General features: G+C 38.8%; 1 protein-coding gene across 1 annotated transcript; it reads right to left on the reverse strand.

Annotated features, from left to right (window-relative positions):
- Window positions 1-991: 991 nt before the first annotated feature.
- On the reverse strand, window positions 992-18,460 carry MKI67 (marker of proliferation Ki-67). The gene is made up of 15 exons (XM_088520032.1): window positions 18,369-18,460; window positions 17,050-17,131; window positions 16,854-16,969; window positions 16,333-16,402; window positions 15,686-15,764; window positions 13,077-14,570; window positions 12,590-12,828; window positions 11,508-11,928; window positions 9,930-10,045; window positions 9,369-9,540; window positions 9,144-9,278; window positions 6,983-8,178; window positions 6,038-6,110; window positions 2,753-5,779; window positions 992-1,318 (listed from the first exon to the last, which is right to left on the reverse strand). Exons 1-15 carry the CDS (start codon window positions 18,458-18,460, stop codon window positions 1,167-1,169), a joined length of 7,464 nt encoding a protein of 2,487 aa, XP_088376158.1. The 3' UTR covers window positions 992-1,166.
- Window positions 18,461-18,851: the final 391 nt, after the last annotated feature.

The following is an 18,851-nucleotide window of genomic DNA, read 5'->3' on the forward strand; positions in this document are numbered from 1 at the left end:
ATACGTATTTTAACATGTGAGCTCTAGTTTCTTAACCTCAATGATGCTATCTTGGATGATGAAGAAAGAATAACAAGGGATTCCACAAGTGAAGATTCAAAGAACATTTATCATCCTCCAAAAGGGATGATTCCCTAATGGGAACATCCTGAATCTATCCTTCCAACTCTCATCCAAGTATCCTTCCCTAGGAATATTGCTAAACTCCACAGATTATATTGAAGTCCAGACTCTTAACTTTGGTCTTAAACTGCACAAAGTTTAGTCGCCCAAGGGCTTTGTGTGTTTAATGCAGCACCAGAAGCCACCAGACACACACACTGCTATTATGAGAAAACTCAGACACTGATCTCTGAAGTACAATGTCCAAAGCACACCAGGAACTGATACAACTGGTGAAAAGTGCAAAACACCAGCAGAACTTAACATACTCACTTTTCTTGCATCTCTTACCGACACCTATTTACAAACAGACACTCTGCAAAGTGTGGCAGAACTGCCTGCACCCTGGGAGAGCTACGGTACCTGTCACCATGGTGCAGGTGGGCCTGGAAGGAGGAATCTCACACACGCTTGCAGGAAACACCACCACCACCACCACCGCTTGTAGGCACACGAACAACAAGTCATCTCAAACAATGTTTTCAAATTTAATAACTCAAGTTGCAATTCTGCAGTACAAGGAACTTAATATTTCTTTTCTTTAAAAAAAATACCAATTTCAACATAGTTCTGCTAGTAAAACTAAAGTTGTGTCTTTTTTTTAAAAGGAATATTTACAGAACTTTAATAAAAAACAAAGTAAGACTTAAGCACAGGAAAAAATAAGAACTTATGATTTAACTATTAAAAGTAATAAGGCTTCCCTACTGATGCACTGATCACATAGAAAGGATAAAATAGAAAGGATAAATACAGAAAGATTTATTTTTGCATTTGCAGTTTTGCAAAAGCATCTCCTCATTTAGGAAGCACTATACATGCAGGCAGATCTATTTAAACAGATATCTAGGCTATACCTGTAAAAATATATTTCTATACTATTAAAATTCACTGATTGCTTTACAAATCGGATTTTTAAACTCAAAGTGCAAATCAATTCATATTTAAAACCTGCAGTTTCAATTACTGAATTGATTTAAAAGCCAGCTCTGCAGCTGTAAATACTAATGTCTTGTTCTTGTGCTTGTTCTTGAGCTTGATCTTGTTTTCCTGTCTGTTCCTCCCACTGTCTGCTGGGTTGTTCTATCCCGTTTGTCAAGTTCTTCTTTAGTTTTGCTTCTTTTTCCTTTTTGTAGAGAGCTATTTTCATCATTCTCTGTTTGTAGACAAAAAAATAACTGTAAGTTTGTATCATAAATCACACATCCTATATAACATTCAATTCTCAGTTACATTGTTTTTAGAAGAAATGTCCCTAATGACTACATTCCAAAGATTACATCTATGAACAAACCAGTTACAAAACCCACATTTCTGTATATCCAATATCCTTTAAGACAGATCCCTGAGGACTTACAGCTATTTCTGAAAGTAGGTTAACATTAATGAGAGCACCAAAACCAATTAGCTACTATTTTAGCCAAAACCCCTTTTACTGATATGTTAAACTAAAACATACCCAATACTGATGTAAAATGCTGCAGAAAATGAATATTTAGTATGTTTTTATGGTCCAAACAGAGCTCACAAGTCAGATTTTCATTGTAAAGAATGGCCACCTGTGCTAAACAGCACAGGAAATTGAGGTTACTCCAGGAGAGAAGCATTAGCATCAAACATGGAAACTCCCATTAAAAAACCCAGGAGAAGAGATGAGCTCCCTGGAAGAGAAACCAGCCAGGCAGGTAAGTGAAGCACAGGGAAGCACTGGAGACGGGTGCAGTGTCCTTCTGGCAAGTACACAGAGCAGGATCAGAGGGCAGAAACTAGCACATGTGTAAAGAGAGGAAGGAAAAGTCCCTAACTTTAGACAGAAGCAAGCCAAAATAGAAGGACACGTTATAGGAGGTTAAGGCACATGCAAAAGAAATGTGAAAGAGGCAAAGAGAAATGAAACAGAAGAAACCATCAACAGCAGTTCACAATAGGGGTTTTAGCCAAGGAATCCTTAAGGGTCAGTCGTTATCTCCATTTGCATATATTTACTAACATATTTCTAATTATTTCATATTTGTTTTTAAACTTGCATCCTATATAGCTGAAAATTTCAGAGAATATTTTGAACACTGATGGCAAGAATTATATTGGCTTTAGGAAAGTGAAACAGAAAAGGGCAAGAAGAAGAAACACATGGAACCTGTGCACAAAGGTTCCCCAAACACCAGGGATATGGGAGTAGCAGCTCAGATGGCATTTAGGAAAAAGCAGGAATGAAAAAGCCCGTGAATAGTCACAAACCCATGATTATCACATTAAACCATAATCGCATTCTCCCACATTCAATAGCCACATTTCCTTTAAATTACAGGTTATGGCTTGAGAATATGGTATAAAAAAGCATGAGGACATTTGAATAACCCAACGGAGAATAAATACAACTGTCTCATCCCACAAAAATCTATATTTTTCACATAGGACACTGAGTAACAACTTTACTTCAGTCTTCTTGCTATATTAAAATACCATTCTGTATCTTCATTAGAATAGGGTAGCCCACAGCAATATAAGTTACAGAGTTTATTCATATTTGTTCTCATTATTCTTAAATCAATACACAACTCAGGAAACACAAAGCACATTTGTGCCTTACCTGATTTTAGTTTTTTGGATGTGAAGTCGTCTTCTGGCAACTGACCTTTTCTTCTGCGAGAAGTGGCAGTTGCCTGTGGAATCAGGTTAACCTCCCTTCCTCTTCTCGGGGGATTACTTTTTGGGGGATCAGTGGATTTCAAACACTTATCCTGACTTTTTGAAGTGCCACCATTTTCTGGCAAGTCGCCATTATCATGGAGAGCAGTAGAGGTAGGTTCTTCTGACTCAAATCCTACCTTTTTTCTCTTATTCCTCAAAGGCCTCGTTTTTTCCTGGGATGAATTTGTGTCTTCCTTAAGAGTATCTATTTGATCGATGTCCTTGGGCAAACGACGCTTTTCCCTGAGAGAAGTGGAACCAGCTCCTTCGGATTTGAAGGAAACCGTTTTCTTCCTGCTCGCTCCAGCTGCTTCCACAGCCGAGCTCTGCTGCTCTTCACGAGTTTCATTCTTGTCGCTGTCCTGCAAACCCATTTCTCCTGGTGGGGACGTGGAAGGAACCACTAATGAAGTGGTATTAGCTTTTGGCCTCGAGTTTGCTTTTGAAAGATCCATTTTTTCCTGGGAAGCAGAGTTTTCCGAAATCACTTTTTCAGCTTCCCCAAAAGTATTCTTTCTACCACTTTTTGATACCCCTCTTTTTCTCTGAATGGAAATAGAACTTGTTGCTTCTAACAAGGGGGCAACTTCTTTCTTTCTGCCTTTCTTCAGCTGAGTTTCTTTTACAGGTGAAGCAACAGTTTTTAATTGATTTTCCTTTTGATTTTCTTCAAGAGTCTCCTCTCTACCATTATCTGCGGGGACATCACGTCTTCCTCGAAGAGAAGTGTAATTAGCTGTGTGCGACAAAGCAGTTTCTTTCCTCCTGCCCCTTCCTAATGGTTTTTCTCTTGCAGGGGACACTATTTCCAAAGGCAGATTTTGTTCTTGATTAGAACTCTCCTCTTTATCATCAGTTTCTGACATGCCATGTTTTCTCTGGAGAGATGATGAACTTTTTGCCTCTGCTGCTGGATCAATCTTTTTTCTTTTGTCCCTTGCTGCTGCATTTGATTTTGCCTGGGAAGTTTTATTTCCCAAAGCCGTATTTTGATCTTCTTTCACAGGCATCTTTTCATCATCACCTTCTGCCAAACCACGTTTTTTACTGACAGAAAGAGAACTGGTGGTTTGTGATGCTACAGCAACCTCTCCTCTCCTGCCCCATCTCAGTGGATTCTCTTCTGTTGAGGAGAGAGTAGCTTCCAAAGCTGGATCTTGATCTTTTACAAAAGTCTCATCTTTACTATGATCTTCAATTACTGTTTGTTTTTCAGCAAAGGTAGAAGAAGCTTTTGGTGGAATGGAATCAACTTGCCTCCTTCTGCTCCTCCTTACTTGTGAGGAAGCATTTTCTGTAGCATTATGCTGACCATCTTTATCTGCTACTCCTTTTTCATCTCCAGGTAAACTCTTTCCTCCAAGTGCTTTGGATTTAGCTTCTTCAAGTTCAAAATTAACTTTCCTCCCTCTGCCTCTTCTAAGCGTAGTTCTCTTGATTTGTGTTTGACTCTGTTGCACGATTTCAGCTTGTTGAGATTTAAGCACTTCCTGCTCATGTTTTGCCTGCTTTTGGCAGGTATGACCAATGCTGTCGCTGTCTGCAGCAGCTGTTGGAGCTGCCTCGTTCATGTCCTTGACACGGGGAGAGCCCAAACACTCCTGGACAGAGAGTTCCTCCAGTTCTGCTTTGAACTTCGGTTTGGGCACAGCTGCTTTTATACCGTTTGCATCTTTGACAGATTCATCGGCCTTTACCTCCAGAGAGCCCTTTTTGACTCTCCTACTTCTAGTTCTGCTCGTTTCCAAAGGCAGAACAGCAGCAGGCTCTTTCTTTGTCTCTCCAGAAGGCGACTCTGACTTCAATCTTTGAGATACCTCTGCTGCATTTCCCTGAACATTTTCAGCTGCTTCTTCCTCGGACACCTTCCTCTCATTTTTCATGTCCAGCTGTGTTTCAGTAACAGTTTCCACAAAAGCTCCCTTGGTTTCTTGAACATTTTGAATATTTTCTGGTGCCAAACTGCAATTTTCTGTTCTTGTTCCCATCTGCTTTCTAGCATTTCTTAAGTATTTTCCTCTTTTTTCTACCACCTTTGTTTCTTGTTTACTTCTGACTTCAGGTTCTTCTACTGGGGCAGCCTGGCTGATATTTTTGTCCAAAACCTGTTCATCTCCTTGTGTTCTCTTTGCTGAAGGTTCTTTACGAAGCTTCCTTGCTGTCCCACGAGGTTCCCCTGAAGGCGATCGATTGGCTTGGTCATTTTTTCTTCTTCTTCCTCTTCTGGGTGAAATTACTGGTTCTGTGGTTTCTACTTTTTTCTCTGCTCTAGACTTGTTCCTTGGTGGCAGAAGTAGAGTTTCACTGGTTTCTATACTACCTTCATCAGATTTCTTTTCAGTTATTTTCAATTCTGTTTGTGGGAGTTGGCAGTTTGCATTCTGAACATGACCAGACATACTTTCTGTCTTTATGCCCTGACCATCTTCAGTTATTAATACATTAGTGACATCATACTTCTGCAAAGTCTGTTTTATATTTGCAGATTCTTTTTGCAGCAATGAAGCTTTGCCACGACACTCAAGACTCTCCCTTTGATGTTTTACCTCCTTGGGTTCATTCCTTTTACCTCTTCTAGGTCTTTGAGCAGCTCCAGATAATTCCACAGCTTCAGTTTTTTCATGACTGGGATGTTCTAAAGAAGTTTTTTCCTGCACACAATTTGTTCTCTTTCCTCTTCCCAGACTTTTAGCTACAGAAGCTGAAACACTAACCACCTCCATCCCCTCTTGGATGCTCTTTTTCTCCAGAGCTTTCAATTCTTTTACGTTTGCATCTTCCTCTAGGTTCTTTCCATGCTGGTTTACTGGAACAGGATGCACTGTCTTCCTTGGCCTGCCCCTTGCTTTTCTCTTGATACACTGGTCTTTGCTGGATGATACCATCTCTTGGGACTTTTTGCCTTCTGAAATATTTCCTTTGTCTACTAAAACAGTTTTTCACCCCATTCCAAGTGTTTATATGGAAAAGAACAAAAAGAAAAAAGTTAAACATTTATTTGCCTGACCAAAGTAATTTTTTTGACTGCTGAAAGTACAGAAAGTACTCTACAAGGATGTCTGGTTTATTTGGTAGGTAGCATTCACAATTTCAAGCTGTATTCTTGAAATTTTAAAACACACATTTAAGCTTTGTAGTATGGTTTATTATTCCTCTGATTAGAAATCAAAGCCTTTGTACTTACCATATTCCTGACTGGAATTAGTACAAGCAGGTAGAGTATCCTCTTGCTCAAGATCCGTTTTTACTGAACTGACCTAAAAATCAAACAGTAATCAATACATTTACCCAAATAAGAAGTGTAATAGTTGAAAAATTTCACATCAAATACTTTTCTGAAAAATGCAATTAACTTATTTTGATAACTGTCACATAATGTATTTAATATTAGCACACATTCATCAATCACATATTTCTTGTGAAAGACAACACTGTATAAAGTCAAAAAAGCACTCAGTAAATTAGTTTAAAAGTGCCCAAATGAGATCTCAAAGCAATTTTGGATTTTGTTGATAAATAGTTTGAGTATTTTAGAGTTTGACTGTAGCTGTACAGAAATACTCAACATTTATTTACGGATCTTAGAATGAACATAAGAAAATCAATGCTGATAGAATTCACAAAAGATAAGAGTGATGAAGCTGTGACTAATAAGGTCAGGACAGCCATGCAGAGGATGTTTCAGGCAGAAAAGAGCTTCAGAGTTCATAGAGAAGCTGTGCAGGGGGTGTACAAAACACAAATCCAAGCATGTATGCTTATGAAAAGGACAGCAAAGAAAGAAGCTGATTATCGTTTGCAAGCCTTAAAGGATGCTTTAAACATAATGGAAACAAATAACCTGAAAAAGCAGCACTCACTCATTCAAATTTCCAATAACCCATGTCTTTCAGCAGCAGGACATTTCCCTCTAAAAAGCCATCAAGGAAGAGGCTGCCATTATTTTGAAGCCTTCAAAGCAACACCACATGCTTTCCTAGAAGGCAGTTTTTCTCCAGAGGCTGAAGCAATAATATTTTTTAAGGAAATGTTCTGCTATTACATACAAAATGTCATTGTATGTGACTTAAGAGCTAGTTTCACAGGTTTGAATTCAAGTCAGTTGCTTCCAAAAGCTAAAGAATTTTACCTTGATTTCCTCTGGTACATCAAACATCTCCTTAACTCCAACAAAGTCCACTTCAAGATCTGAACATTTTTGCCTGGGTTCTGCCATGAGCTTTTTCAGACCCACGAAATCTTCAACTGGCTCATACTTCTCTTTTGGAGTCCTCATTAACCTACTAATTCCGAAAATATCTTCTATCGGTTCAGCCTTTTCCTTTGGTGTCTTGAAAATACGACTGACCCCAATCATATCTTCCACTGGTTGATATTTGGGTTTTTGTGTTTGCTTGATTACTGTAGTACCTGACACATCTGTTTCTGCTTCTACTGGAGTTTTCAGCAATCTTTCAAAGCCAATTTCATCCTTTGTAACCTCTGACTTCTGCCTTGGGGTCCTCATGAGCTGCTTGATTCCTGAAAGGGCCTCAACTGGTTCTGGCTTCTGCTTTGGCGTCCTCATGAGCCGCTTGATTCCTGAAAGGGCCTCAACTGGCTCTGGCTTCTGCTTTGGCGTCCTCATGAGCCGCTTGATTCCTGAAAGGGCCTCAACTGGCTCTGGCTTCTGCTTTGGCGTCCTCATGAGCCGCTTGATTCCTGAAAGGGCCTCAACTGGCTCTGGCTTCTGCTTTGGCGTCCTCATGAGCCGCTTGATTCCTGAAAGGGCCTCAACTGGTTCCAGTTTCTGCTTTGGGGTCCTCATGAGCCGCTTGATTCCTGAAAGGACCTCAACTGGCTCTGGCTTCTGCTTTGGGGTCCTCATGAGCTGCTTGATTCCTGAAAGGGCCTCAACTGGTTCCAGTTTCTGCTTTGGGGTCCTCATGAGCCGCTTGACACCTGACAGCACCTCAGCTGGCTTTGATTTTTGTTTTGGAGTTCTCATGATTCGCTTGACACCTGACAAGACATCAACTGGCTCCAGCTTTTGCTTTGGGGTTCTCATGAGCTGCTTGATTCCTGATAGGACCTCAACTGGCTCCAGCTTCTGTTTTGGAGTCCTGCCTTTCAATCCTAATTTTACCCGAGATGTACATTTTTCTGGATTTATCAAACTGTCCATGTCAACATTTGATTCCTGCACAGCTTCCCGATTTTCAGGAGTATTTGTAGAAATTTCGTCAACCATAGATTTTGGAGAGTCCTCATCTCTCAGAAGATGACAGATACCTGGTTTTTGTTCTGAAGCATCTGAACTACTTAAGGGTGACACTATCATTTCACCTGTTTAAAAAAAAAAAGTAATTTGGAAAAAAAATTAAGCACCAAATCCAAACATTCTGATTGCTGAGTAACTAAGAATAGTTTCTAACTGTGTGAGCTTTATACACAATTTCACAGAATCACAGAATGATTAAGCTTGGAGCACATGGCACAGGACCACGTTCAGGAGAATTTGAAGCACATCCAGAGAAGGAGACTTCACAACTTTTCTAGGCAACCTGCTCCAGTGCTCTGTCACTCTCACAGTCAAGAAGATTTTCCTCAGACTGAGGCAGAACTTCCTGTGTTTCAGTTTGTGGTCATTGCCTCTTGTTCTATCATTGGCCACTGAAAATGCACCGAAATGCTCATTTTGCTTTTTAAAAGCCTAGAAAACATATTTGAATCCTCCCACTTCACCCCAGTGTTTCATTACTCAGTCACTTTTGCTAAATTTTGAGGAAAACAAAAATCAAATTTAAGGTCTGAGTTCTGCAGGGACACAATGACTGCCCTCCGTGGTCACAAAGATGCAAAAAGATGCAAGACAAAAGTTAATATAAATTTTCCAAACCTGATGATTTTTCCCTTTTAATAGACTCTTTCTGTAAGATTACACAGCATCTTCTTCCCCCTCATGAGACTTTATCACTGGATTTAAGATGCGTCCATATGCAACTGATTAAAAAACTACCACTCTTCAGCACAATATTTGCCATAGTTTAAACTTGCCTAAAATAACAATACATACCCCACCTTTTTGATAAGTCCATACAGAATCAAGTGAATAAGAAAATAACACCTACCCAGAAATGTCTTTTAATCCACAATAAAGCAATTCATTTCATGGATTGCCAGATGCATCATCACTCGATATCAAGTCTGCCTAGGCTGACTACTCACAGACTCAAGCAGCAACCTTCCCACTGCATTGCTACCCCTAAATACACCTAAACATTTGCTCCCTTTCCACATAAGGACCATACCAGATTCTTCAGGAGTTTGCAGCTCGGAAACTTCCACTGATGAACAAGTTGGTGTAAAATCAATCTTCTGAACAGAGGACAAAGATGCTCTTTTTCTGCTTTTATTTTCTGGAGTCTGAAACATCTCAGCCATCCCTACAAATTATATTCAGAGAAACAAGTGTATGTTTTGAGAACTACATAGTTGGTATAGCCAATAATACATTTTAAAAGGACACAGTTTACCTGTGAAGCTTTCGTCCATATCCATGCTTTGTTTCATGATAGGATTTTTTATCACTTTAGGGACTTGTCCAGTCATTCTGACTGTTGTGGTATAGGCCCTGCCTACAACTATGGTGGCAGGAGACTCTGCATGACCTGTACTAAAATGACCTTTTACTTTTCTTTCTGGAGTCTGCCAAGAGAGAAAACAAAAACATTGATGAGCTTTAAAAAAAAGGAACATTACCCTTTCAACCTGCAGTCCAGTTTGGACTGCAGAAAAGGGGTAAATACCACACACATTCACTTTTACCTAAAGACAGCCTTTGAGATGACTCAAAGATTACTAAAAATTCTTTTAAATTACACTAGTGGTCATCTATTTAACAGACTCTATAACCACATAACAGAGCAGCCTCCCACCCACATACCTAATCCTTTACATACTAGACTTGCACTAAGAGTAAATAGGTCTCAAGTTTCTTGCACACTGGGACAAAACCATCCATACTCAATTATTATGATGTTAAGAACTCTTAAACATTCAAAACAGTTTTGCAGTTAATTTAAAACCCAAAATACCTTTGGCAACTGAGTTATCTTCTTTGCTGATCTTCCTTTTAGGACAGACTTTTTGATGGCTTTTGCTTGTGGCCTTGCAACACCTAACTTTACCACCTCTGCCCAGGATTTTGCGACTAGAAAGCAGAACAGAAATAACTTCAATTTTCCACTGTGCAAATCAAGTTCACAATTATTTCTTTATGCTTCCAAGTGATTTCTGCAGAAATGTGAGTTCAGAATGTGGTCAATATATTATTTGCCAACATCTGTACCAAACTGCTGCATGAAAACACCTTCAACTGGGATGCCTAAGGTCAGTCGAAGTCTAGCAAGTGTTCAGACATCCAGTAAAACTGTTCCACAACCAAAACCACCCTTGTATAACACCAAATACTTTACAGATCATAGAAGAGAGAACTGACTCAATTTTCTCTTCAGTCTTTTTATTAAGGAAGTATTTTCTCTGAAAGAAATTTGTCACCAGACTGAAACTCTCACTCATTATTATACCTAAAATTTTCCTTGGTGGCCATGAGATTTAACATTAGAGAGTCAGTTTCCAAGTGAATTGTATCTAGCTTTCCTTTCATCAGCTTTCCAAGGAACTTGACGTTCAGGAAACTACTTATATTGCTTACAGCATTTACAGACTTTCCAAAATTCTTCTATCACCTTCTGCAAATAATCTCCTTCTGTCAGTTCCTGAAGCAAGGTTATGTTTATCACCGCATCATTTCGTGCTCTCAGAGTAATCAGGGAATTAATTACAGCTACATAATAGATGAAGCTGTAAGTTGGTGCCCATTTCCTCAGTAAATAAGGTAGAAGGCCAGGGTCAAAGCAAAGAGTTATTTTTATATTTAGAGAAAGAAGAGTGAATGCTGTTACTGAAGAGTTGCAGTTCTTTATTCTCTTGCCAGAGCTACTAAGCAAATTGGTGCAAGTCTTCAAAACCAAGTTTTTAAGTGTTTTCATTCTAAGGGTGCTCATTTTATACAGAAAATTGCCAAGCACCCTGAAAACTATCTGCATAGGCAGCAGAAACATGCCAAGGGTTGTGTTTGGTATACAACCTAGACATAAAAAAGGCAAAATATTTAGCAACTGTGGGGTTATTTCCAATTTAGAGAGGAAGCTAAGGCACAAACATTAAAAACCACTTTCACAGTGCAGTGAAGTGGTATGACATTAATATTTGTGAAGTACTCTATAATAATGAATGGAATAAAGCAACTGAAAAACCTTAACTGTTGAGTGGAAAAAATAAGAGCTGATCATAAAACTATCAAAATGCTTTCTCACAAAGACATTCATTACTGTAAACAACCTTGCAAAGTGAACCTGAATTCTAGCACTCCTCAGCTTCCGAGTTTTAGGATACCTTTTTGTTCTAAATATTCCTCTTTGCACTTTATAATATGAGAGAACATAAGACTTTGCAATTGCCAGCTGCTTTCAAGAAGGCCAAAAACTGACATGAGATAAAACATTTATATTTGGTGGTCTTTGTACAATGACTTTTAAGGCCTACTTCAGTTTTGCTATTGTTTCTTAGAGCATTAAAATACATATTAAAAATTAAATCTTTAAACAAACCTAGCAAATTGGCACTGGAGGCACCGCTTCTTCTTTTTGCCTTAATAACTGCTACAGCCCCACTTCTCCTCTTCATGGGAGTGTTCTTCAGAGCAAGCTGTGCACTCCTTGTTAATTTGTTAGTTGCAACTATTAAAGTTTTATCATCTTGGTTAATGTGAGAAGAATTGGGTGTTTTTACCCGAGCATTATTTTTCTCCTGGGTATTCACATCATCTGCAGCAGCATCCTGCTCCTCTGCAACAGGCGATGGTGTCGGGATGTGAGAAACAGAGAAACGGCCTGTAGTGTAGGGTTGTGGAGAGCTTAAATCTAATGTAGGGGTTGATTTTCCAGAAACAGGAGATGAGGCAGTCGGTGACCTCCGGGTCAGTAAGCATTTTGGTGAAACTTTTTCTTTTGGCAAATGCTCAGGAAGTTCCTAGTAAGGAAAGAAAAACACACATATTTTAATCAATACAAACAAAAATGTTAGTGCACAAAACAAAACTACAAATGCTAATCTAAAACTTTGAAAGGAAAAGTACTATAGAAGGTCATCAAAAAATTTTAAAAATCTTATCCTCTAAAAAGAAAACCTTAAAACATCCTAAATTTCAAAATAGTCTTAACCAACTAAACTGAATTTGCATGTTTCTCTTAACTGAATTATTTAACTTAATTCAAAACTGTCGAATTCTATCAAATACACAACACACATTTTAAATTCATAGCAAGTATTTCATATTTTTAACATGATAACAGCCTGCCAACAATCTCCCTTCTCGATTGTGGCTGGTTTGGGTTATTTATGCTAAATTGGAGCCCGTAGATACTGCTGTTATACACAAACACACAGAAATGCCCTCATTTAGACACTTTCATGAGTAAAAGCATGCGATTCAAATAAAAACCCACCTCCCCTTTATATTTAGATATAAAGAGTAAGCTGAGCCATCTACAACTTTAATATGCATTAAAATGCCCCTTCTCCCAAGAAAAAGATTTACAGTTCATTTGGAATTCATTTTTGTAAGTCCTTGAATTTACAGATTTTGCTCACGTTATTCTCTGGCAGCTCTTGGCCTGAGCTTAAGGTTTACCTGGACTACAAGACGCTTTGGTCCCTGAGCCTTCTTCAGAACGGCACGCGGCGAGTTCCCAAAGGGCAAGCTCAGCCTTGCAGGAGTTGCACCCCTTTTCAGGGGCGAATTGGGAGGTAAACTTTTATCGAAGAGCTCTGGGCTCAGATGACCACCAAAAGACACTCTCTTTCTTTTTCCTAAAGACTGATGTAACGAATCACCACTTTTCCTCTTCTGAGATGTTCCTCTTGCATTACCTAAAAATAGCAGGATTGAAAGCATTGCTGGATGTCTGAGAATTGGGAAAGTCACTATTTTAACCAGCACCAAAAGCAGTGGACTACTCTGGTGGTTTAAAGTTGGAAACTTATCACATGATAATTCATTTTAAAGAGAAACAGATTCAGCTTTATAACTTTAATTTATAAAAGTTGTGTATTTTTATGGTTGAATGTTCTTGTTAAAAAGGCATAGGAGAATCTCAAGTGAGATTAAAACTATTTACCTGACTGCTCCTCCTTGGCCAACAGGCTAGAAACGCTCGTTTCTGAGATGACTTCATCTTCTTTAAGCACGGTAGAACTTCCAGACCTCCTTTTCGAAGGCAAGCTGCGAGGTCTTGTAACACCAGCACCTTCCAAATCTGGTTTCTGTTGATGGGCCTTTGTGCCCAGCTCCTCTTTAGTTCCACTATCTTTCCCATCTATAGTCTTATCTTGATGATCTTGAACTGCTTCTGTCTCCAGTGCTTTTTTGGATAGCAGTTCAGAGCTCCTTGGCCTACCCCTTTTTCTCCCACGGCTGCATTTCTGACTAGCAGGAGATGCAAGTTCTGCTGTTAATTCTTCTGAGTGCAGCCTCTCTGAACAGACACTATCATCTGACAGTGCTTTACTCTGCCTGATATTTCTTCTGGGACTCTTTGAATTAGGTAACGAGGCAGGAGTTTCAGAATCTTTCGAGTTAGCAACATTTGCCTGACCACAATTTTCTTTCAGCACCTCCTCTTTTACGGATTTTCCAGGTGTATGTCGTCGACTACTACGTCTTTGTTTTAAATGTGTATTTTCAGCCAAAGGCAGTTCTTCAGGGCTCTCCTTTCCACACAGTACATCTTCCTCTGGAGGTTCAACTGAAATTTCTGAAAAACCCTTACATTCCAACAATGCATCATGCTGATTTGTTGGAGCATCAGCATTTGCAGAACCCATTCCACTAATTTCCTTGGCGGATGATACGGAACGAGACCGAGAACTCCTCCTCTTGGACCTTGGCGCAGACAAGATACATTCTTCTATTTCAGAAACACTAGTTTTGCTCACTGCATTTGTTACAGCACTTGTTTGTGCTAGTTGCTCTGTTTTCCTTGCAGAGGAGCACATGCTGTCGGCATAACCCAAGCATAGTATGGAGCATGGCTTAGGTGAACATGCTGCCTTTCCATCATTATCTTCATTTAGTTTGGCTGCAACTTCAGTACCTTCAGATTTGCCCGCTGTATTTTGCTCTTTGTAGTCTTGCAAGAGACTTTTTCTACAGGTGTTTCTTGACATCTCGTTTGAAGCAGACATTTGGGGACTTCTGGTAAAGCTCCTCTTGGTTGCACTTCCTGTAGCTGCAACCAGATTAAATTCTGAACCAATCACTTCTTGTTTAACTTCACACTCTTCCGTTGTTTCTTTTTCTGTTTCTTCAGTCAGGCTTCCGAGACCACGAGCATAACCTGAGGATGAAACCTGAGCACTGGATTGGGGCAATACACACTTGCCATCTTTTCTGGCTTGTTGAGATATGGTTCCTTCTTGCAGGGCTTTTTTCATTTCAATCTCACGTTTCAGTGTTTCATAGAGTTTACTAAAAGGAGACATTTCCTTTTTATTAGGTCGGTTTATTTTGTATAAAGACTTGGTTGTTAGCTTGACAGCTGAAGTTTTGGGAGTATTTTCTTCCGTACTTTGTTTATTTTCATGAGCATTTTGTTCTTCACACTTGGTATTATCTACAAAGTAAGCAAAACAAAAGAAAAAAAAATACAATACAAATGTATATTTACTTAAAAACATAAGGCTAAGTTCCTTAAATACAGGTGAAAAGACCTTCCCTTCATCTCCCAAGGTAGCAGAGTAAGAAAAATCCCTCTGCCTGCAATAACAACTTTGTCATAAGTGCATTAGTACTGAAAAATTTATCATAAAAGTTCTGATCTTCAGTTCGGCCCATATTCTGATAAAGCACTTGTTATTCCATGCTGTTCATCTTTAAAATCACATAGATTGGGTGCCCCAACACAGATATACATGCATGAAGCAAAATAAATCACTGCAATTCCACCTTAGCACTACAACCAGTTCTCTGTAAGGCTTGAACAAATCTTACATATCCCATGAAAGAAGCTTACTGAAGAAAGAAGGAAGGATGAAAAGGTGATGAACTGCCATTTAACTAGATTTTGATTTATAGTTACATTTAGTAGCTCTGTGAGAACAAGCTGTTTTGCTTTTTACAGAGTATATGAAGTAGCTATTGTAAACTATGTTTTCAATCAGCAAAATTAGCCCTTCCTGTATATATATATATATATATATGTGTACATACATATATATTCGATGTTTTCCTTTTTAACAGCACATCTGAGATAATGTAAGATTGGCTCAACAGTAAAGTGGACCTGATCTAGGTGAGGCAGAACACAAGCTAAATTTTAATCCCAGGGATGAATTTACTGTCAATTACACTTGTTTCTGTTGGGATGCAAAATTAAGTTTTATATATCAGCTTTGATGGCTTTGTTTTGCAGTTGCAAAGCCAGCACACAGAGTTCCTTTTTTAGCTGAAACCTTCATAAACTGTATCTGCTAACTCATTCAAAATCACATACACAGATTTTGCCAATTCCATTCTTACTCTTACCACCCATGTGTTGGTTTCAATACTTGCTTATGCTGGCAAAGCTTATCTTTGCTAAATCTTAACACCTATGTACAATAAAGGTGAATTATACTCAGACTGAAAGGTCTTAAAATACATTCCTTCTGCTCCACGTAACCTTCTTCCTCTTGATGCTAAAAAGTAAGGGAAAGACGGAAAAAAAAGACAAAAAAAATAGGTACCAACCGGAATCATGAAGACTTCTAGATCCTGAAGTTTGTTTGTGTAATAATTCCACTTCTGCCACCTGCTGAACATGAAGAACCTGTAAATTTGTACAATATTACAGTAGAGCAACAAGTATTTTCTAGGCAGTTTAACTTTCTACCATACACCAGGAAACACTAATCTCATAGATGCATAAAGAGTGCTTATAAAATAATATTTAAAACAGCCAAATGGCAGAATATTTCATAGTTTAAGAAAACAGACTTCAGTGTATTCAATGCTCTATATAACAGCATAATTTTTATGAGTGAAATTCTGAGCTCTAAAAGGAAGGATTCACTTTAACAGGCCTCAAGGAAGAGGCCTGTTCTGTTTTGTTTGAACTTTTTGTTCAAACAGAAAAATTGTAATACACCTAAGTATTAATGGCCACAATATTTGTTAACTAAAAATACTCCCTTTAAGAAGAAAACTTTGCTGGGAACAAAAGGGTGAAAAAAAAAGACATTAATAAAAATAACTTAAGAATTTGAGTTGGTTTGGCTAATCTATATTTGAAAAAAATGGTTTCTAACAATATGAAAAAGACAAAACGGGAAATAGGTACCATATCACTACTAATACCAATATACTTGCAATAAATAAGCTTGTAGCCATAGAATTACCTGCAATGTTTCCTTTTTCGGAGATCTGGAACGCCTCTTTCTTGGAGTTGACTGGGGTGGGTATTCAAACCTGAAAGAAATATTCAAAAAGACAACCATTTTTAATCAAATAGTTGATCATTAAATTGTTTTTATTACGTTAAATGACACAGCAATACTTGGCATCTTCCAGACATATATATATATATAGCTTTTAAAAGCTTCAACTACCTCAAAATACTTCTAACTTTTCCCCTGAAAATAAGTGCCCTTGAAACAAAAATAAACTCTCTAGACAGTTCTATCTTTATTGCTTCAGCTTAATGTAATATAAAGGCGATTAAAAAAATCTTTAAGCAATCCTGCCATCTGAAGAAGGATAAAGTTAAAGAAATATGAAATAAACTTCTGCTTCTGAAGATGGCAAAGAGCCGTTTTAATTTCTCCCATTTATCTGCAGCCACCGTGTGTGCCTTCGCCCAGCACTGAGAGCCTGTGTCCCCAGAGCTCTGCAGGAGGAAGGCTGCAGCAGTGGCACTCACCTGAAAGAACGATCAATAATAGTCAGCACATCTCCGTGCTTGAGAGGTACAGGCTGCTGGAAACAACCGCCGTTCAGCTGCGTGGGATTTACTGCACTTAAGTTGGTCAGGACTGCCTGGAAATGGAACAAACGTCTGAGTAGCTTGAAGAGATGCAATGGTGCAAGGTAAGGGCTATTCAGTGTGCACATCTTACCTCCTTGTTTTCGTTGACTTCAATCTTGCAGTGCTCTTTAGAGACCTGGGGCAACTGAATGCGAATGTCACATTCTGTTTTCCTATGGGTGAAAATACAATTTCAGTTTCAATGCATACAAAAGACAGAAACATCTGATTGCTATATAATTAGATCATTTTCCAACTTTTATGCAAATAATTTGTATAGCTGCATGACAGTGTCAAATTTGATAGTACAGACCAAAACCACAGCATATTTTTTAACTCCCACTCTCCAGAAGTGAAGTTATAGGTCTAAGGCAGAGCCCACTCTGCAGATTTACAGCTCTGTCCATAATGTAGCAATTGCAACATCATTGCCCTCTCTAACTCATCAGTATCACCAATAAATACAAGTATTATCTCTCAAACTTCACCATGGGTTATTGATCACTATCAGAGACAAAATATTACATAGCTGGACCTTTGGTCTGGGCAGAGTAGCCACTTTCTTTCTCAAAAGTTGTGCACATCTGTTCTTGGGCATATGAGCTTTCTTTGTACTTTTTTAAATTAATAAACTCTTATTCTTTTGGCACATTGTGGATCTTAGGCAGCAAATGTACCACTTCTTGTACCAGATGGACTCTTCATACAAATATCAGACACCTCTTTGAGGTAGCTGGCAGAAATTAATGTTTGTATAATTAAGTATCAACTATCTGGGCAGCTCTGCAGAAGCCAAACAACATCACTGGCACTGAAGCTTCACTGAAGACTTCACAAGCAATCTGATTCACAACTGGATAATTACCTAATTATCTAAACAATGTATCAATGAGTAAAGTGCTGAAGAAAACACTTTATTTGAAGCACTATTTATACTAAGGTCACTTAGTAATATACCTGGAGATGTATGAAGTCTTGACTATCATTTTTTTTGCTATAAAATAGCTGTATCCATTCAAAACAAACAAACAAAACTAAGTTAGTTTCCTTCACTGCCATTCAATTGTGCAAGTCAAAACGAATTTCAAGTTCAGATGAGAAGGAGTATGTTCAATTTTTAAGATGTTATCAGTTCTAAAGACTGAGGTCCTGGAGAGCCAAAGAGAGCAGGAGAAGAGCAGGCTCGTGTGATGAAGGTGGTACAAGGCATGTACTTCTCTCTGTACTGGTGAGAGCTCCAACATCTTTAATTCTGCCTTGAACATCTCATTTAGAAACCACCAATATTATTGATTGTTTGTCAACTGTAACTTGCTCTCAGTCTCCTTGACTTTGCAATCGTTTTTATACAGTGACTTTTAGCACCACTAATACTATCCCGGCGTACACAAGCACCCAAATGCTTCTCACCTTCCAAATAAACAGGAACTCGCAGTGAGTGGGAAGTGGATCCCGTCAGCCCCGTTCCGCTTGATCACAATGACTTTCCCAAAGAGCGGCATCTTGGCTTTAACCTACGTGGCGATTCTTACCTATAAAAGGACATCTAAATTACTCTTCCAATATGCAGAAACAAAGTCATATAAGTCACATTTACTCCCGTAAATATTTTGCTTCGACAGACAACTCCTGCAAGGTGGAGGATGCAGCTTGGTGCCTTGTGCATGGCTAACGCAGGGAATGAAGCTTGCCCTGAGCACCGTGTGTTCGGAGACAGCAGGGGCGGCCGCCGTGGGGCTGTGCAGACTGACTTAGACAGGGCACTTTGGCCTGTAAAACAACCGGTTTCTCTCTAGGAAGTTGCTAGAGGAGTAACCAAACCCACCTGGGCGTCTTCACGAAGGTTAAAGCAGAAGCATTAAAAGCCAGTTGCTATAAAGTGAATAAAAGCCG

This window comes from Tinamus guttatus, unplaced genomic scaffold (assembly GCF_059628265.1).
Source record: "Tinamus guttatus ecotype Peru unplaced genomic scaffold, ASM5962826v1 Tinamus_guttatus_pri_ptg000079l, whole genome shotgun sequence".
Taxonomy (NCBI): domain Eukaryota; kingdom Metazoa; phylum Chordata; class Aves; order Tinamiformes; family Tinamidae; genus Tinamus; species Tinamus guttatus.